The sequence below is a fragment of the Meles meles genome, chromosome 4 (assembly GCF_922984935.1).
Source record: "Meles meles chromosome 4, mMelMel3.1 paternal haplotype, whole genome shotgun sequence".
Classification (NCBI taxonomy): Eukaryota; Metazoa; Chordata; class Mammalia; order Carnivora; family Mustelidae; genus Meles; species Meles meles.
The window spans coordinates 114,256,304-114,278,051 of NC_060069.1; the positions used below are offsets into that span (position 1 = coordinate 114,256,304).

Sequence of the window (21,748 nt, forward strand, 5' to 3'; positions counted from 1 at the left end):
AGTTTTCTTCAGATTCTTGACCTAAAGATGGAGCTTTTTGTCAGACCATTTGCTTTAATCTAAAATATAAAAAGTTTCATGATAAAAAAGGCCAGTTAGGTTTTATTATAGAATTTCAGTACATCTCCAATATGTTCTGAAATACAGAGGTAGAACGAGAAATTACTAATCACTAAAAATTTATTGAGAATCTACTATTAGTACAACTTCACATAGCTGGAGGGAGAGAGGAAGAATAAAATTATAGAAAATGCAGCTTTATTTACAATATACCTAAACTAAGAAAACTCCAAAATTCAAATGGAGCCAAAAATACAATCTCTAAGAATCTAATGGCGGGGCGCCTGGCTGGCTCAGTGGGTTAAAGCCTCTGCCTTCAGCTCGGGTCATGATCCCAGGGTCCTGGGATCGAGCCCCGCATCGGGCTCTCTGCTCAGTAGAGAGCCTGCTTCCTCCTCTCTCTCTCTGCCTGCTTCTCTGCCTACTTGTGATCTCTGTCTGTCAAATAAATAAATAAAATCTTTAAAAAAAAAAAAAAAGAATCTAATGGCTGCAAGGGATTATAAAACGCTACTTTCCCACAAAATCATCTTCTATTAAGCCCCTTATACACAGTCATCCAGATTCTATTAAAAAATTACTATTTCATAATATAGATGATTTTAAGCATGTAATTTAAATGCAGACACAAAAATTTAAAAAGACAAAAACACTTAAGATTTTTAAGTGCAACATCTAAGAATATTAAAAACTGAAGAAAGTTTGGGACGCCTGGGTGGCTCAATCAGTTAAGCATCTGCCTTCAGCTCAGGTCATGGGATTGAGTCAGGAGCCTTGCTCAGTGGGGATCCTGCTTCTCTCTCTGTCTGCCCCCTCTGCTTGTGTCTGCACTCTCTCTCTGACAAATAAAATATTTTAAAATGGGGGGTTGGGGACGTGCCTGGGTGGCTCAGTCGTTAAGTGTCTGCCCTTAGCTCAGGTCATGATCCCATGGTCCTGAGACTGAGCCCCGTGTTGGGCTCCCTGCTCAGCAAAGTCTGCTTCTCCCTCTCCCACTCCCCTCTACTTGTATTCCCTCTCTCACTGTCTCTTTCTCTGTCAAATAAATAAAACTTTTTTAAAAAATAAATTAATTTAAAAAGTTGAAAGCAGTTTTTTTTTTTTTTAATCTACTTTCAAGTTCTAATACATAAACTCCAGTCTATACTGCTAAATATATTTGGTCCAAAAACATTGTCATTTCCAAATTTGTCAATAAATCTTGCTTTAATATAAACAGTACATGTCATCTGTAAAATGGGAAAAAAAAGTTTATCTTTGCATATGATTAAAAATCATATTTAAGATAAACTTTATAGGGGCACCTGGGTGGCTCAGTGGGTTAAGCTTCTGCCTTTGGCTCGGGTCATGATCTCAGGGTCTTGGGATCAAGCCCGGCATCAGGCTCTCTGCTCAGCAGGGAGCCTGCTTCCCCCCTCTCTCTCTGCCTACATGTGATCTCTGTCTCTTAAATAAACAAAATCTTTAAAAAAAAAAAAGATAAACTTTACAATATACCATTTGAATGTAGTGATCTTAAATTATTTTTTATTTAGAACTACTTCAAAAAAAAAACAAAACTACTTCATATGCCCCACAAAACTCATGAAATGACTGCAATTCCTAAGACGCATTGATTATTACAATGGAAACAGTTCAAGAGTCAAAGGGGTTTGAAAACTGACCTATTCATAAACCCAAGGTTGTTGGTTTTTTTTTAAGATTTTTTATTTATTTGACAGAAATCATAAGTAGGCAAAGAGGCAGGTAGTGGGGGCAGGCTCCCTGCTGAGCAGAGATTTTCCCATGTGGGGCTCGATCCCAGGACCCTGAGATCATGACCTGAGCCGAAGGCAATGGCTTACCCCACTAAGCCACCCAGGTGCCCTAAATCCAGGGGTTTAAGACTAGCTGTAAGGAATCAACCACATAGCACTTTAAAAATGGGATTCCTGGGCCCTGCCCTCTAGTAGGTCTATGATGAGATCCAGGAATTTGCAAAATAAAATCTGGTAATCCTAAAGGACCGCAGGTTTGAATACTAACACAGAGGTAAGAATAAGAAAAGGTAACATCAGGGGTGCCATCCTACTCCTACTTAAAAGAGTTAAAAAAAAAAAAATCTGCAAACAAAATGTGAGTTTATAGAGAATAATGTTAGGCAGAAAAAGTCAAAGAAAGATAAATACCATATGATTTCACTCATACGTAGAATTTAAGAAAGAACACAAATGATCAAAGGAAAAAAAAAAGAAACAAAGATTCTTAACTATAGAAAACTGATGGTTACCAAAGGGGAGGGAGGTTAAACAGTTGTTGGAGATTAAGGAGTGTCCTTGTCATGATGAGCACTGGATGAGGTATTTGAATTGTATTGTACACCTGAAATTTCACAATACTATAAACTATATTAGAATCAAAATAAGCTAATTTTTTTTTTAAAGACATAAGGAGAATAAAAGGGATTCACAGTCTACCATTTTCAGGAATACTGGTGGAAGGTCCTGGTTCTCCAGGTGGTTCCAAGCTATCCAACAAGCGATTCACTTTATTTCGCAGTTCTATCAGCTCACGACGAAGATATTTTACTTGACTCGATTCAAGGGGTCTTGGTTGGCCATTAACTGGAACAAAAGCATTAATTTGCTTAAAACTGGGCAATGTTCTTAAATAATCTATCAACACAATTAAAGCAATAAGGAAAAATAAATGTAATTTCTTTAAAAAGTGAAACAAAATCAAACAAGATACCTAATGATGTCATTTAAATGATAACTCTTTTTAAGGATTTTTTATTATTGATAATTTACTTTCTGGAAAAAATAAATATTCATCAGTCTTTGTTGATGCACATCTATGGTCCACTATCATAGTGGTTAAAAAAAAAAGTTCTACTAGGATAAACTACAATAAACTAATTAAAGTTTTTAATATGTATATATTTTTTTTTAAGATTTTATTTATTTATTTGACAGACAGAGAGATCACAAGTAGGCAGAGAGAGAGGAGGAAGCAGGCTCTCTGCGGAGCAGAGAGCCCGATGCAGGGCTCGATCCCTTCAGAACCCTGAGATCATGACCCGAGCCGAAGGCAGCGGCTTAATCCACTGAGCCACCCAGGCGCTCAGAAATTATCTTCTGATAATTCAAAAGCTCATTTTTCTCCCACACTACTCTTCTGTATTCTTGAAGTAATATTATAAACACCTAAACACCTTATTCTACACATATATGTTAAAAGATGCAACATAACTGATAGGTCTGTCATCCCTCTTGCCTACTTTTGACCTAAAAAAAAGAAAAAAAAATAGCACCTAAAATAACTGACCTAAAAAGGAACCTATTTAAAAAAAAAATGCAGACTTCATGAATCCAAATCACCAATGTCCTTCAAAGTAGTTACTTCTAAAAGCAGTATATTAACCACAAAAAGTCAGAAATTATTTAATAATCATTGGTTTTTTGTTTTTTTTTTTAAATGAAGGCAACATTACCTCAGTTGGTTGAAATGACTTTCAGCTGACTTAAAAATTTAAAAAAGGAAAAAAATAAAAGAAATCCTTCATCCCGGGGCACTTGGGTAGCTCAGTGGGTAAAGCCTCTGCCTTTGGCCAAGGTCATGATCTGAGGGACCTGAGATCGAGCCTTGCATCAGGCTCTCCGCTCATCGGGGAGGCTGCTTCCCCTCTGCCTGCCTCTCTGCCTACTTATGATTTCTCTCTGTCAACTAAACAAATAAAATCTTAAAAAAAAAAAAAAAAAGAAATCCTTCATCCAGCAACAAAGACTATCATCACTAAGGTTACTTTAAAAAAAAAAAGGTTGTTTTTCAGAGTCCATAGTCTCTTATGGTTCACCTCCCCTCCCCAATGTCCATAGCCCGCTCCCCCTCTCCCAATCCCACCTCCCCCCAGCAACCCCCAGTTTGTTTTGTGAGATTAAGAGTCATTTATGGTTTGTCTCCCTCCCAATCCCATCTTCTTTCATTTATTCTTCTCCTATCCCCCTACCCCCCCATGTTGCTTCTCCATGTCCTCATATCAGGGAGATCATATGATAGTTGTCTTTCTCCGATTGACTTATTTCACTAAGCATGATACGCTCTAGTTCCATCCACGTCGTCGCAAATGGCAAGATTTCATTTCTTTTGATGGCTGCATAGTATTCCATTGTGTATATATACCACATCTTCTTGATCCATTCATCTGTTGATGGACATCTAGGTTCTTTCCATAGTCTGGCTATTGTAGACATTGCTGCTATAAACATTCGGGTACACGTGCCCCTTCGGATCACTATGTTTGTATCTTTAGGGTAAATACCCAGTAGTGCAATTGCTGGGTCATAGGGTAGTCAGGGGTGGGAGGTTGGGGGAACAGGTGGTGGGTGATGGGGAGGGCACGTTTTGCATGGAGCACTGGGTGTTGTGCAAAAAGAATGAATACTGTTACGCTGAAAAAATTAATAAAAAAGGAAAAAAAAAAAAAAAAAGGTAAGACAAGGCTCTGAATGCAAGCCTCAAGACAGGAGTCCAAAATTAAACTTAACTAAAAGGCTTTACGCATTGCCAGTATACATATATACAAGTTCCCAAGTAAGCTGCGGTATTCTCTTGGTGAACATGAACAATTTCAAAGAATACCAACAAGTCAGAAAAGATCACTCTGTGACTGTGATAGATGAAGACAAGAACAGAGCCACTGCATAATTACGTGAAAACTCAGACAAAACAAGAGCAATGACCAAACCACAAAAATGACCAACATTCCCCTGGCTAAAGTGAGTGACTGCTGCTGTTTTACCAATTGAAGCTTTACCCTCAATTAATTCCTCCACCTTCTGCATAAGACTTAGTTAAGATACCCAATCACAGGACCATCCCCACCTCCCAAGATCATCCAATCTAGGGCAAGTCCCTTGAACCTTATCCAAAATCATCTAACATAAACCCAAGCTAAGAAAAATCCTTTCCAAATACTTTTACTGAGACATCCCATTGTTCACGGTGTTCATTCTCCCTCACTGCAATTTGTAGTATGCCCCTTTTCATCCCTCACATTGCTTATTTGTGCCTTCTTTCTTAACTTTAATCTTAAAAGAGGTTTGCTACTTTGTATCTTCTCAAAATTATTGATCCTATCAATTCCCCAATTTCTAGCTCACTTCTGCTCTTTATTATTTCTTCCTTCTAAGTTGTCCTTCTTGTATTGAATGTTACAAATATCCCTTCAAGTTTACCTTTGCACACTCTAAAATAACTAATTCTAACTCCCATTACAATTTCTTCTTTGACTTGTTACTTAAAAGCATATTTTTATCTTAAAAAGCCCCATAATTCGTGTTATTTTTGTCCAGTGATTTCTAATAAGGTCAGAGAATATAATCTCTAGAATATAATCAGAGAATATCTCTTCTCTGATATTTATTGAAATTTGTTGGAAAAACCACTACAAGGTCAACTTTTATAAATGCTCACATGTACTAAAAAAAATTATACTCCCAGATCGCTAGATGCATAAGATCAAGCCTGTATTTGATTTGTTCGAATTTTCTCTATCCTGACTTTGGAGCCTGTCTTATCTACCGGTTTCTAAGAAAAGAGCATAAAAGCTCTCCCATGATTGTGAATTTATTTTTCCCTAAGGAAAAATCTAATGCTATGCTGTGTTAGTGTTCAGAATTGTTATATATTCCAAGTGAATTATACTTTTTATCATTATGAAGTGACTATTACTAATGAATTTTTCACTTAGAGTCCATTCTATTATTATTACTACCCGCTAGCCTGAGTTTGTCTAGGGTATTTTTTAGCCCTCTGCTTTCAAATTTTGCATAATATTTTACTGTGTCTTTTTTTTAACTAAAATTCAATTAGCCAACGTATAGTGCATCATTAGTTTCAGATGTAGTATCCAGTAACTGATCAATTGCATATAATACCCAGGGTTCATATCACATGCCCTCTTTAATGTCAATCACCCAGTTATAATCAGCATGTAACTAAATTTTGTTTAACTCCAGGAAGAGGCTATCTTTTGACATGTACATTTTGTCCATTTATATGTATTGTTAGTATTTCATGCTTTCTACTTATCAAGTTTTCTCTCTGCTTATTTTTCTCATCATCTAGTGAACCAAGCAGGTACTGTTTCCTCCTTTTCCCTCTACTGGTTATTTCTAGTCTTTCTTGAATCACTTACATTTCAGACATGTATATACTTCAATTTTTAAAAATCTAATTAGTATTTTCTTCCCAATTTTAAAATATTTTAATTCCTATCATCCCCTCCTGTCTTGCATATAATCAGCATTTTTGTCCCATCTTGTTTTTATATTCCTAAAACTATTAATTTTCTTTTTATAATCAGTGCTCATTTAAATTTATGTGTTAATGAGTTTATGTGCTCACAATATCTTGCATGTTTCACCATTCTTCTGGACTCAGTTTCCTTCTTGCTGAAGAACTATTTTAAAAAATTCTTTTAACATGAGTAGCAAATTCTCAGCATTTGAAAGTTTTTGAAATTTTTTTTTTTTTTTTTTTTTTTGAGGAGAGAGCACATGAGTACAGGGGGAGGGGAGGGAGAGAGAATCTTAAGCAGACTCCACGCCCAGTACAGAGCCCAATGCAAGGCTGGATATCCTGACCCTGAGATCATGACCTGAGCCAAAATCAAGTCAGTCGTTTAACCAACTCAGCCACACAGGAGCCCAGAAAATGTTTTTATATTCCCTTATTCCTCAAGCTTACCAGACTACAGAAAGCTACTTTTCCGGTTATTTTTTTTCTTAACAGTCTGAAAATGTTACTTTACTGTCTCTACCTTCTATTATTACTATGAAGACGTCTACCAACAGTCTAATTGCTTGGTAGGTGATCAGTCTTATTCTCTCAGGCTACTTTTTAAGATCTTTTTGCCTAACATATTGCCCAGTTTCGTGATAGTATGTCCAGTGGAGTTTTATTTTACTTATCCTACTCAGGACTTACTGTGCCTCCTGAATCTGAGAGTTTACTTCTTTTATATAATTCTGAAAATTTCTTTAGCCATTACCTCCTCAAATATTTCCACTCCCCATTTCTCCTTCTTTAAAGTCTTAATGGAAAAAGGCTGGACTTCCTCATTCTCAAATTCTCTCATATTCTTCATCTCTGTTTTTGTGCTTGATTCTTTAATTTTTTTAGACTACCTTCCAGTTCACTAATTCTCTCTTCAACTGTGACTAATCTCTGTTTCTCTACCTCTCCACTTTGTATTTAATTTTAATGATTATTTTTTTCATTTCCAAAAGTTACCTTGATTTATTTTTAAAATCTGTTTATTGGGGCGCCTAGAAGGCTCAGTGGGTTAAAGCCTCTGCCTTCAGCTCAGGTCATGATCTCAGGGTCCTGGGATTGAGCCCCACATTGGGCTCTCTGCTCAGCAGGGAGCCTGATTCCTCTTCTCTCTCTGACTGCCTCTCTGCCTACTTGTGATCTCTGTCTGTCAAATAAATAAATAAATAATCTTTAAAAAAAAAAATAAAATCTGTTTATTCCTATTACATAATGCTTTATTCTTACACTTCTTTTTTCTTTTACATCTCAACTTTTAGTGCATGTTTTATAGATGAACATTTCTATTAACTAAAGTTCTCAGACTCCTCCTACTACTAGCTGTGGCCATTGTTTCTTGCTTACATGGACTGTTTCACATGTCTTACTTGAACTCTTATGTTCATCAACAGGATCCTGTCTAGAAGCCTGTGACTTGGATTGAGAACATTTGTAAGAACATGGTAACATTAAACATCCTTTTAAGAGACTTCTGCCTTTGCTTCTTACCATTTTTGGTTTTTTGGGTTTTTTTGTTTTGTTTTGTTTTGTTTTTAATGGTAGTATATGGGCTTGCAAGTTCTCAAACTATGCAGATAGTTTAAACTTAAACCCAGGACACCTAGGGAACACAGTTAGAAATCCTTAAGGGAGCCTTCACAAACCCAACAGCCCCAAGGTATGAGAGTTTCCAGTGTCAATTCCTTGACTTTTCCTGTATCAATGAAGAGGCATTTTTCTTTTACAACTTTTAGAGTATAGTTCACTGGGGGTCTAGGACCCAAGGTCTCTACCATGTAAACACCAAATCATTAGTCCTTAGATTATGCAGAATAAAACCTTGACCATCACCACCAAAAGTGCACCAAGTCTCAGCTCTTGGGTCCTTCTGGTCCTGGTTTTTAATTCTGCCTTCAGCTCAGGTCATGATCCCAGGGTCCTGGGATCGAGCCCCACATCGGGCTCCCTGCTCATTGAGAAGCCTGCTTTTCCCTCTCTCTCTGCCCCTGCTTGCGTTCCTTCTCTCGCTGTGTCTCTGTCAAATAAATAAATAAAATAAAACACATTTGTGATAGTTGATCTAGCATGTCCTCAGTATTTCTGGAAGGAAGGTTTTCAGTTTATCAAACCTTTCTGATAGCCAGGCAATAGTGGTTAGTGGTTAACTATCTCAGACTCAATATTGTAAAATGATACCTTTTCTCTACAAAAATTTTTATGCAGTTTTAATTTTTTTATTAGCATTTTAAAATCTGATTCACATTCAGCCTTCCTAGATGGAGATGAAATAAATACAAATTAAACCAACTGGCCAACATCATGTTTCATGGAACTATAAGGTTCAGTGCCATGTAACTTTTTAAAAATGTTAAACAAAACATCCAGAAAAAAAGCCTAGATTTTATTTTTCACATAATCATACTACCACTTTAACTCTGTAATCATTTCTATGTTATCCCTTAAGAGTTACGCCTCAGGGGCGCCTGGGTTGCTCAGCGTGTTAAAGCCTCTGCCTTCAGCTCGGGTCATGATCCCAGGGTTCTGGGCTGGAGCCCCACATCAGGCTCTCTGCTTGGCAGGGAGCCTGCTCCCTCCTCTCTCTCTCTCTCTGCCTCTCTGCCTACTTGTGATCTCTATTTGTCAAATAAATAAATAAAATCTTTAAAAAAAAATAAAAGTTACACCTCACGAATTTGTTAATGTCAATAAGAATACAAAATCTTAAGATTATAATCTTATATTCACTTTTATCAAAACTACTTATAATGTACTCTTTAAGTACTCCTGAAAAAATGATGTCTATAGTATGAGGCCTATATGTTAAGTGCTGAGAAGCAAAAACATGTTATAGAAGGTAATTATCTACACTAAGAACTTAATAATAAAATGAATAAACTTAAAACTAAAACTTAATATAGTTTTAACCCTGTACTATTTTCAAACCTGTAAATACTTCTATAAGTGGCATCCACTGCTACATATGGTACTAAGCTGATGGGAAAATTTAAACATGCCTACTTTCTACTACTCTTTAAATCTTCTATTAATTGTCAAATATATAGTTAGGCCTAATAATTCAAAATTTCAGATATAGCTGAAAAAGTTATCACTTAATTCTGAGTCTTTAAAAGGAGTAAATCTGGGTGCTTGCATGGCTCAGCCAGTTAAGTGTCTGCCTTCAGCTCAAGTCATGATCCCTGAGTCCAGAGTATCCTGTATCAGGATCCCTACTCATTGCAGAGTCTGCCTCTCCCAATCCTTCTGGCCCTCCCAACCACTTGTACTATCTGTCTCTCTCTCTCTCTCTCTCTCAAATAAATAAAATCTTTTAAAAAAATTAAAACAAAAGGAGAAAAACTAAAAAGTCTTCAATAAAAATACAATGGACAATACAGTAAATTCATTAGAAGGTTTACCACTTACCAAATAATGTCAGTTTCAGTATTCTACTACATTGAATTGCAAAAGAAAGGTCAGAACTATCAAAAATTGTTATAAGGTCTCCATCTGGAATTTAAAAAAAAGTTTCAGATTTGTGTCAGTAGTAAACCAAGGTATACACTAAATTAAAATCTAAATGTAGATTACAGAGCATAATTGGAATTTATCATAAAAACTTTAAACACTAAATGATATAGGTAAGATGCAGTTGTTCAAAAGAATACCGTATCAATTTGCTTATTACTTTTATAGCAAGGTTATTTATCATATCCCCATAAGAAGAGCCAAAACATAAAGATTAATATATTAAGTCATCTTTTACAAGTCACCAGTATATTCATGGTAGCAAAATAACAGATTACAGGTTTAGATTAAAATCTTTCCATTTCAAAAAATTTAAATATATTTACCAAAAGTTAAAGAAATACAGACTCTCAAGGTTCAAATTTTAATCCTAAGTAAAGAAAACACCACTGATACAAACGGAGGGGAAGCTATTATAATAGTAACTAAAAGGATCACTGACCATTTTGATACTAAGATGAAAACTATGAACTCTCCCTAGAAAAAAATATTCATATTATACACAAGATTTTGTAATCTCCTAGATCTCAATGGGTGCCTGGGTGGCTCAGTTGGTTAAGCAACTGCCTTCAGCTCAGGTCATGATCCTGGGGTCCGGGATCGAGTCCCACATCGGGCTCCCTGCTCAGCAGGGAGTCTGCTTCTCCCTCTCAAGCTCTCTCTCTCTCAAGGAAATAAATAAAATCTTTTTAAAAAACAGAGTATTATAATCAGCTGCCTGTCTCAAAAGCTTTCAAAGGGCTAGGAGGAAAATGTTCTCTAGAGAGAACAAGAACAGAAAAACAGCCACAGGCAAGGAGCTAATCAGGGTCCTGTGCCAGGTTGTCTTCACAGACACAGGTAGGTTGGGGGCATGAGGATGTCAGTTCTGTCCTGGGAGGCTGCTCCGAGGATGCTCTGCTACACCAATTTTAACACTGATTAGATAGATTTATTTTAAACAAAGGTGGCAACAAAATGCCATAACTGAGAATTTTATCATTGTTTTTAGATCTTTATAACCAGACCCATTTCTTATAACATATCTCATGTTCAACTTCAGGGATTCTAAACATTATTTTTAATGAAGTATATATGTAAAAGGAAACCTTCTCTAACTACCTTATTCTCTGAAACTCACAACAGAAATAGAATATACATGATAGCAAAAACTTTACTAAGCCAGTCCTCCACCCTAGTACACAACAGTTTGTGGAACACAAATCTATACAATTTAAAACCCTTAGAAACACCCTGAAAAAGAAATTCAATGTGGTAACTGGATGTGGAGAATATTCTTTCAACAATGAGGATACTCTAAGCAAGGGGTCCACAAACTGAGACCAATGGTCAAAATCCTTATTTATAGGACTGTGAACCAAGCATGGTTTTTACATTTTTTAAAAGATTGTAAATAGGTAAAATACTGGCCTTAAATGACCCACGAAGCTAAGATTTTATCTGATCTTTTAAAGAAAAGTTTGGCAACCCCTGCCCTAAACAAAAATAAGGGAGTTAAGAGAAAGCCAGATAAATAATGAGGTCAGTTTAAGTTATACCAAGTTTGAGGTAAATTAAGGCACACATTTTGAAGTCAGAAATGAAAATCAATGTATTGTTAGTAGATGAGATTATACTAGGGAAGAGAACAGGAAGAAACTATCTCCTTTCCTGTCCTTTAAAACAGGTAACTCTCAAAATTAGGTTTGGGTACTATTAGATCATACTTTATAAAAAAAGAATTACACCTGTAGCTAAGTGGCCAGCTTAGCTGATCATCAGTGATTTATACTCTCCTTCCACAGTGTAGGTTGTTGGAAAGTGGGCCAACCAGGGACATACCCCTAGCCACTGAGTTCTCAGCAGAGCCACATGACTGGGGTCTGGCCAATGTGATGTGAGCAGAAATGACATACATTACCTTAAGAACTAGAGACTACAATCCCCCCACCTAATCCCTTACACTCTGTCTTCCTCAATCTGCCTGCTGGATGTTAACGCTCAAGGTGAACTTATAAGCCATGTGTTGAACACAACAGAGTTTCTGTCAACCTGGGTCTCTAAATGATTCACTGAGTGTTAAACCACTGAAATTTTAAGATTTCTATTATCATCAGTTGGCATTACTTTAAGCCAGCACACAGAGACACAGAGAAGCAGTTGTCAGTGATAAGAAAACTAGGACAGCAGTGGCAGAGATGTTTAGGAATACGAGTATTTTTAAAAAGATGGTATAGGTGGGCGCCTAGGTGGCTCACTGGGTTAAGCGTCTGCCTTTGGCCCAGGTCATGATCTCAGGGTCCTGGGATGGAGCCCCACATCGGGTTCTCTCCTCAGCAGGGAGCCTGCTTCCCCTCTCTCTCTGCCTGCCTCTCTACTTGCTCTGTCAAATAAATAAATAAAAATCTTTAAAGAAAAAAAAAAAAAAAGATGGTATAGGTAGCAGTGCCAAGTACTGAGAACAAGGTGAAACAGACTGAATATAAATTCAGTGGTAAGAAAGAGGCTAGTAACCACCTAAGCACAATTTTTCAGTAGAGATGTTTACAAAGAAGACAGGTATAAAAAATGAAATAAAGATCTCTGTGTTTGATGCAACATTTGTCATGTAAAACCCACTGCTGTACAAACTGTTTTGTGGTCAAATGAGTCTAGGACACTGCATACTATAAACTGACAATGTACACCAGCATATTACACATTCTAAAGATTGCTGCAGTAAAGAAACACATTTCTGTTTCAACCAGCTTTCTCACTTAGTTGGCCATGAAAATCTTTTTCATTCAGTACCTACTGATGAGTGAAAGTGTGGTTTTAAAAGCAAAAAAGGAAGCCAGAATTGCATGAGCAAAAGAGAAAAAAAAAATGCTTGTAAAAATATACATGGGGGCGCCTGGGTGGCTCAGCGGGTTAAAGCCTCTGCCTTCAGCTCAGGTCATGATCCTGGGGTCCTGGGATTGAGCCCCGCATCAGGCTCTCTGCTTAGCTGGGAGCCTGCTTCCTCCTCTTTCTCTCTGCCTGCCTCTCTGCCTACTTGTGATCTCTATCTGTCAAATAAATAAATCTTTAAAAAAAAAAAATAAATCTTTAAAAAAAAAATACATTTCTAATAATAAATCACATAGCTATTTAACTTATTAAAGAATTATAATTAACTACATGAACACCAATTAAATTAAGTGGGTACTCAATTACTACAGAAGGGAACAAAATTTTTATTGAGATAGTTCAATAAAAGATAGGCAAAAAAAATCACAAGTAATACCTAGACTTTTAATCTTACCTTCATCTTTATACTTTATTGTAACTTCATCATTACTCAAGAGTTTTCCTCTGAAAACTCGCTGCATCATTAGCACTAATTCATCATAAGTAATATCTTCATTATGAATGGGAATTCGTCGAATATCTTCCCCGAGTTGAGCTTTGATGATTAGCTTCCCACTTAGGTCCAACTGTCCATTCATGGTGGACTCCAGGATGTTGTATGTATACAATTCTAGGAAAGACTGATAAAATGGTTTTGATGATTAAACAGCTATAAAAACTTATCTTAAAAAGCTGAAAAGCAAATCTACTATTAGAATCTAAAAACTCTGGCCTTCAAAAGAGATTAACTGTTCCAGTATTACCAGGTTAAAATGGTCTGGAGATAAGTTTATTATGTGCCTAAAAACAATTTTTAGTATTCACCCACATACCTGCTTATCTTACATTACCATTTAGATTTTTAACTTAAGATATCTAAAAACAAATTCCTGATCTTCCCCCCAAAATCTGCTTCTCCTGAAGTATTCTCTATCTCAGTAACAATTTCTTCCTTTTAGCTGTTCACGATTTTTTTTTAAAGTCCATGAAATACCCAAAAATATAGCTGCCACCACTTTTAAAATCTCTATATTCCAATCCCTTCAGTATCTCTACCACTACCAACTTGATCCAAGCCACTATCATTTCTTGCATGCATTACTGCAAAAGACTCCTAACTGGTCTGCCTGTTTTTTACCTTTGCCTACTTTTAATCTATGCTCAACACTGGAGTTATCCTGTTAAATAAAATCTAACGTTCCTCTGCTTAAAATCTCCCAATAGATTGACAGCTCACTTCTAGTAAAGGACAGGACTACAAGGTCATGATCTGGCCTCTGGCCCCTAGCCAAGTATTTAACCTCATTACCTACTTTTCTCCCTGATTTCATTGCTGCACCCATATTTTAAGTTCTCCTTCTCAATGTAAGGCTTTGCACTTGCTGTTCCCTTTGTCATAAGTCTTTTTCACAATTCCCATATGATTCAGATCTCTGATCAAATGGTCACTTCTTAGAGATTTGTCCTGACTACCCAAACTAAAATGGATCTTTCACTTTCTTACCCTGCTACAATTTTCTTCAAATCACTTATCACCACTAGGCATTATGAATTTATTAACTTTGCATTGTCTTTCCTACTAAAAAATAAAGAAGTAAATGGTTTTGTTCATTATATTCCTGAGTCTAGAACAGTGCTTAGTAATGGTTGTCATTGAATTTTGTTACATGAAGGATAAATAAATACTGGCTTCCACACTCTATTAACCTATAACTAAATGATAACCCTGAAAAGCATGTGTGAACACTAAAACAGAGTCTCAAATTTTTCTCTCCAAAGTAAAAAAGACCACTAGTATTTTCTCTACTTTTCCTATTTGGGGAACTTAAGGAGAAAAGGCAAATGAGTGACATACTCCAGAACTTTCTAAAAAGACCGTGCACTATTGTCTCTTAATATTCTGTAACTCACCCCTCCCCAAACCTTAGTAGTGTGTATGATTAGATTCCCTATTTATATCCTTCCAAGTATTCTTTAAATGAATGTCTCTAGTCCTCCTTGCCATATTCTGAAGAGATTACATTTATTAATAATATTTTTCTTTCCTTTTTATCTTAGAAATACTCTTTTTCCATGATGCACTGACCCACAAATCACATACTGACAGCTTGGAAATAAACTTCCCAATTGTTGTAACAGATTTTTAAAAATTCTGCCATTTAGTGAGGACCCAAGTCAGACTTGAAGGCCTATATCCTCAGATTTTCACTTTTTCAACAGGATGAAATCCTAGCTTTCTTTAGCCTAATACCCTTCACGATTTGTCCTTCCCTTTGTTTTTTTTCTTACTCTTCCCATATACACATATATATGTATTTTTGTATTGTCCTATTTTAGAGTTTATATTAATAATATATTTTAAAATGAGGCATTAAATACTGAATCTAACACTCTAAGGTCAGTTCAGAACAGACTGGATTGTGTTCCTACATATGGGTATTAAGCTTGTCTTAGTGTTAAACAGAATAATTTATCTGCCAATGCTCGCAATGGACTTCTCATAAACACTGTGATTAACTGAAAGAAGCTCTACACCTGTTACCCAAACTACCCTCTTCATTTACTTAATACCTACTATGTGCTAAGCTCTAAAGTATAATCACTTCAATAAGATGGTAAAGACTCCACCTTGTTTACCTTACAGTCTGAAAGAAATAAAGAACTTCAGTAAATCAATGTTATGTTACTTCCTCCTACCCACAGGATATGTAAACCAGCAATAACATAGTTAACGACCACGGCTTAGCTTCAGCAAGGTATTATTATCTACTCTTAAAAGCACCTAGAATACTGCCTGACATATAGCAGGTATTTAAAGACTTGTTTTTGTTGCCCAAACCAAAGGTGAATGAGAAATAAAAAAGTTCTGATAAGGGATAGGGAGAAGAAAAGTTGTACTGTTAGGGTCAGTTCCTAAGTCAGCCCTTCACACACTGTACCTCTTTTATGTAACTAGAAGTGACTCCCCACAACAAACATACCAATTAAGAGAATTTTCAACATCTGATGTAATGAATAGTACATCCTTTTGATGGTGGGAGGGTTGTTCAATGCAATTCCAATGGATCTGACAACATTAGTCTTAGTTTTACTTTTTTTTACTTTATATTTTTACTTTATATTTTTATTTTTTTACTTTTTATAAATTTATACTTCACTTTATATTTTTACTTTACTTTTTTTTACTTTATATTTTTATAAAGTTTTTATATTTTTTTTTTTTTTTACTTTATATTTGCCACATTTGCCTGCAAATCCACTTATTCCTTGGTGCTTCCCATGCACTGTAAACTCCCTGTGGCGTGGAACCAGTGCTTCTTTCATAACCCAGTTTGTGCAGCCTTCTCCTCAAGGCATGCATATCATCATCACAAAACTAAGGACATCACAAAATCTTCGCTTTCTGGGAAAATCCCATTCTCAATTTTCTTATGTAACAGAATTCGGGTCCCTTTTTTCTCTAACTCCAGTCACCAGGTAGAGACTGGTATGCTGCCAGGACTGCTGGTGAGATCCTTACAGCATTTTCTTCTCCCATCTTGTCCATGCCCGGCTCCCTCTGAAGTCCAGAAATGACACAGCCACTAATTTACCAAACCCTCCAACAGGAACCCTGTTTTTAGCACTTGGGAATAAAGTGACCTGACCAAAGGGACATAAAAATCCTGCCTCCTGAACCAGAATCTAAGATCAGTGGCCAAACATCCAGTTCCACTTTTACTGTGGGTAGAATCCGGCTCGAATTCAGAGGGGCCTGCTTAGGCACCTTAGGCACGCTTAGGCGTAGCAATTTTAAGATATTCAAGCAATATCAACCCTTGATTGTTCCAAAGAATCCAAGGAGTCACAAATCCTGCCTGACCACTAAGATAGTAAAGATTTCTACTACAAGCCCTGTGACCTTAGGCAAGTACCTCTCCAAGCCTCACTTTCATCATACGCAAAATAAGAATATCTAAATTTAAAGAATATTTGTGATGATTATCATGCATCTAAGACACTTAGCACAGTTCGTAGTAAACTTAAAAGTTCGCTATCATCATCACTATAAAACTGGGTTGGGCCTCCAGTCGGCGCTTGATTAAGCCCTGACACAGCTAAGGAACAAGGTTCCTCTCGGGTGACCTCAATAAACTTATTCCAATAGGCGCTATTCTTCAACCTTCTCACCCTTACAAGTCCCTCTGGGGGGTCAAGTGCTCGACCACCCCAGGCCTCACAAAGCACCTCTCCTCGCCTCTCCATCTGGCAGTCCAACCCCATGGAGCCAGGCGGACTCGGAGCGAGGGCACTTGCTGGCCCAAACAATCCCTAGAGACCACCGAGGCCCGCCTCCCTGCCACCGTGGCCAGCGGGATTCCCATTCCCTCCCCCTCCACAGCTTCCTCTCCCCCCACCTGACACCCCTCCCGGGCCCCAGCCCCTTCCCACCGCCACCTCCGCACCCCCACCCTGCCCAGTACCCGCCGGTTCGAGCGAGGCCCTGCCAGCGCTTCCTCGTCTCCCGGCCCGCCTTGTCGGGAGAGCGGCCGCGCCCCCGTCCCCAGCGGCCATACCCGCTTGCCGAGGCTGCCGCGACCGCCTCCCCGCGGATCTCCGCTGACCCGACCGGTGCGAGGCCGACGCCCGGCTCTGGGGCGTCGTGGGGAGGCTGCGGTCACGGCCCACTCCGATGCCCTCGGCCGGCGCCGCCGCACCTCGCTAGCAGGCTCGCGCGGGCCCCGGCCAATCGCACGGACGCACCAAGCCTAGCGAGATCTCGGGCCCAGTACGTGGCAGGTGGGGGAAGAAGAGGGGCGGGAACAAGAAAGAAAAAAAACTGTCCTTTCGCTCCGCCTCTCAGCGAGAGGCCAACCTACAACGCATGCGCAGTGGCAGAGGCACGGGTCTGGGGCTGGCTGTTCTAGGGCCTGCGTGGGTCGGAGTCTCTGCTTTCTCACTGGATGACGGAGTACGGCAATGGTTGCCGAAAGGAAGCACGCATGCGCAAGGCGTGACCGGGCACTTCCGGTTTTCCTGAAAGCTTGAGTTTCCCGTGTGTCGCTCGAAGGTGGGGCGTGGTTTGCTGCTTTGGGCTCGGAGAGCCCGGCGAAGATGGGCATTTGTCCAAGTTTGGGAGTTTTTTTGCGACCACTGTAGTTCTCCTAGCCCTGTCTCGAAAAAAAACCAATCTTTTATCCCCGCCTTCTTTCCACAAACTCATTCATTCATTATTCGGCGCCTACGCTTCAAGTACTGTGCCGGGAATAGGGATGAATCAGTTTTTGAACAAGGAGTTTCTAATAGCGTTTACCAGACAGAACAAACCTGCAAGTGTGTAAAAGGAAAGAACTGGAAAATTAAGGCTCCTAAGAATTCCGGAAGCCTTTTTGGGCGATGAGGCAGCGTTGCCCTATATACTCTTTCCTTCTCTCTTACCTAAAGCATTTGTTTTAAATACGCGTTTTTGTGCTGTTAAGTGCTCTGGTTCAGACATTTTTGCGGAGGGAAGTGTTGAAATCTAGGGATGAGGGAGTACTCTTTTAAAAGTTGCAAGCAACTTTTGCCTTACTTGACGGAAATTAAGCAAAAAGCAAGTCGAACTCACGTGGTCCCCAGTTGTTCACCAGATAATCCTGAAGGACATGGTGTAAGGTGAATTCAGGGTGAGAGTTATGTTCTTTTAGTACTATAAATAGTGTGATCTTTTTGCAGTTAGAAGTCTGAAAAATTCCGTTCGAAAGTGAAATATGTGACTTTAGAATGCTTTTTGCCTCTGAATTGTATTTTCCAATGCTGCGTGAATTGCTCTTTGAGCAATTGCTTGCAGAGATTGAGGAGCAGAGGAATAAAGGAATGAAAAAAGTTCCTGACTTTCCCAAAAGCTGTTCTTCATTACTTCTTATTTAGAGCTGAGCAATTCAGATTTGGGGAAATGCACAGCTGTCCAGTAATAATATTTTTTTAAAGATTTGATTTATTTATTTGACAGAGATCACAAGTAAGGAGAGCAGCAGGCAGAGAGAGAGGGAGAAGCAGGCTCTCCGCTGAGCAGAGAGTCCAATGCGGGGTTCAATCCCAGGACCTAAGATCATGACCTGAGACGAAGGCAGAGGCTTAACACACTGAGCCACCCAGGCGCCCCCAGTAATAATATTCGAAAGTCCTTGAGATGGTTTGAGATTGAGTAAAACCACACAAATGTGAACGGAGGTAAAATATTCCCTGAAGGAAGTGTATATACCACTGTCAATTTTTCCTAAAAGGAGGCTAGACCCTGGGACAGGAGAAAAGGAGATGAAACTTAGCCTGTAATAATGGGAAATAGTTTCCTCTCTTTAGGCTCCCAGGAAAGGGGCATTCACTTGAGTCCTGACATTGGGGAGAAATACACGGATCCTTGTTGCACTGGGCCCAGCTAGAAGCTATGAGAAGAGGCACCCATAGCGTGGTCTTGTGGAGGGGTTGGTGCATTTGGACTTTGAAAGCAGCATGAGTTTCTTTATGTTGGAATTCCTTCATGCTTCATCCCTAAACAATTAGAAGTCTTTTTTAATGTTAAAACCTATTCCCAGTTACCACTGTGGAAATTGAGAGATGGGGTAGTGATGATTGCTTCCTGTCAAAGCAACAGTAGGAGCTGCACAAGGCAAGAAATGAGAAGAAAGTAAAGAAAACATGGTTTGGAAGCCAGATCAGAGACTCAGGTGACATGAGGCAAGAAGGACATCTAGGTAGCATTAAAGCATTTACCCAATTCTCCAGAATTATACTTTTAAAATTTTTTAATGATGAACTTTATGAAACTTTATGAAAGATTTCATCTCCTCCTATCCTGGGTGCAGGCTTACAATGTGACTAAGCATGAAATCAAGGACATTTGGGTTTACTTATATGTCATAGAGCAGGTTTAGAGAAGCACACAAAATTATCAGTTGAGTGTGTCAAATTGCCCCTTTAGGTTATAAACACCTTAATAACTAAAACTATATATATAACTATATATATATATATAACTATATATATATAACTTAATAAGTAAAACCATATCCTGTTCATTTGTTTTAGCTTAATACTGAATTGTCCACAATACTTCAGTAAACTTTCCTCTTCCTGATCCTATCCTATAGAACAATTATGTTTTCAAAAATAAGAACATAATGAACAGCTGGAACTCATTACCTAACCCAAGTATTAAAACATTACCAATAAATTATGCCTCCCTGTGTGCTTCTCCCCAAGGTGGTCCTTGTGCCTCTCCTGAATTTTAACATTGCCTTGTTTTTAAATTTTCTATGTAGTTTAATCATATATATATACCACATATATATGTAGATATGTACATATGTAGTATACATATGTATGCATGTACATATCTACACATATATGGTATGTATGTATATATACAGATATATATGGTATGTGTTGTCAGTATAATATACATACCATATGTATGTATGTATGTATGTATCTACATATATATATGGTATGTATGTATATATACAGATATATATGGTATGTGTTATCAGTTTTACTTGTTATAGGCATTATATAGAGTATCATCTCTGTGGTTTTCTGGAAAATTTTTGCACTCAGTATTATATTACTAAGATATCCACATTGCTACATATAGCTGGAATTCATTTATTTTCATTGCTGAAAAATACTCCTTTAGAAGAGTGTGCCACAAATTTTTAAAATCTGTTCTATCAAAGTGTATTTGGATTGCTTCCAGTTTCTGCTGTGTGCCTCCATAAGCATCCTTTAGTTTGTCTCTTGTACAAGAGTATCTCTTGTTTCATGCTGATACATGGATTACTGAATGGTAGATTATACAAATATTTAGCTGTATAAATAATGCCAACTCTTGGTATGACTAAGGCTTTGTGTGGGGAGGGAGTGTAAATGGTATCTTTTTGTGGTCTTATTGAAGAACATGAAGTTTACATTATATTTTTTGTTCCAAACATTTTTTTGTACCAAACATTTGACAATTAGACCCTTGGTTCTTATGAAATCTCAAGTGACTATTCTGTATCCTTACTTATAATTTTATCTTTGAGTATATTGTTCACCACCATCCTCACCCTCAACCCAACTTGAAAGCTGTGATTATATTCTCTCTATCCTTCCCAGCATCTGTCATTGATTGCTGGAGCAAGTGAGAGGCACTCAATGAGTAACTGTTGAGTCAATGAAATAGTTATTACTGTTTCTGTAGTGTACCCACAGTTCATGATGATAGAGTTCTCTATACTTAGGCTTCCAATAAATGCAGGTGATAACTGGCCAGGGAGGGATAACCTGAATTGAACTAGTTACCACGTTTACCAAGAACATGATTTCTCTCACTGTATGTGTAGACACTGATTTTAGTTACTGCTGCCTTACATTAGTGAAGCCAAAAAGGTTAAGGTATCATGTAATGATCATGTTTTCAACACTTATGTTCACATTTATTGGGATAGGCATTAATCAAATCATTAAGAAGATTGTTCTAGAGATTCTATAAGTAATTATACATTTAAAATGCTATTAGAAAACATCTCACCCCCTTTTTTTGTGCAGAGTTTAGAAAGCTTCTAAGTCAGAGAAAACTGAACACCATGCTCACCTGGCCAGCTGTCCTATGTGCAGATGAATCTGGTCTTAAAAAATACCAAGAATAGTCTTAAATCTGAAATATTAAATCTGATATGTGAAGAAAGGTGAAGCAATGTAAGGAAATACCTTTGACCCACCTGTAGCAAGGGAAGAGTGGAGGCACTAGTTCAAAGGTTACTTTCCTTGTTCATGGACTTCTGAAGACAGATCAGATTTGAACCTGTGGTTTTGAGAGAGACAGTCAACTCACATACCACTTTCTCTTTCTCCCTGAAAGTTTGTGTGGCTAGAACTCTTCAACTACAAGGGGAAGATCCCAAGAATGAAAAAGGTAGATTCTCAGACTGGCCAGGAAACGGGACAAAGACTATAAGCCTTGTAGCAAGATGAATAAAACCTGTGTTTCATCATGTTGTCCTTGAGTAGCTCATATAAATCA

The 21,748-nt window shown here is 37.9% G+C and overlaps 2 protein-coding genes across 7 annotated transcripts in view; both read right to left on the reverse strand.

Annotated features, from left to right (window-relative positions):
* TFG (trafficking from ER to golgi regulator) overlaps positions 1 to 17,512 on the reverse strand; it is a 43,349-nt gene extending 25,837 nt beyond the window's left edge. For 4 of the 6 annotated variants that reach the window (XM_046003997.1, XM_046003996.1, XM_046003995.1 and 1 more), the window contains exons 1-4: positions 17,283 to 17,511; positions 13,142 to 13,367; positions 9,778 to 9,861; positions 2,517 to 2,663 (exon numbers count right to left, since the gene is read on the reverse strand). In XM_046003997.1, the coding sequence (XP_045859953.1) occupies positions 2,517 to 2,663; positions 9,778 to 9,861; positions 13,142 to 13,325 (415 nt within the window). In that variant the 5' untranslated portion in view covers positions 13,326 to 13,367; positions 17,283 to 17,511. Of the gene's footprint in view, positions 1 to 2,516; positions 2,664 to 9,777; positions 9,862 to 13,141; positions 13,368 to 17,189 lie in introns of all 6 variants that reach the window. The other 2 variants (XM_046003994.1, XM_046003999.1) reach the window with 2 other exon arrangements.
* Positions 17,513 to 21,489: 3,977 nt separating this feature from the next.
* Positions 21,490 to 21,748, reverse strand: part of ADGRG7 (adhesion G protein-coupled receptor G7) — an 80,056-nt gene continuing 79,797 nt past the window's right edge. Inside the window, exon 17 of the transcript XR_006818048.1 lies at positions 21,490 to 21,529. The gene's annotated coding sequence lies outside the window, so the exon portion shown is untranslated. The remainder of the gene's footprint in view (positions 21,530 to 21,748) is intronic.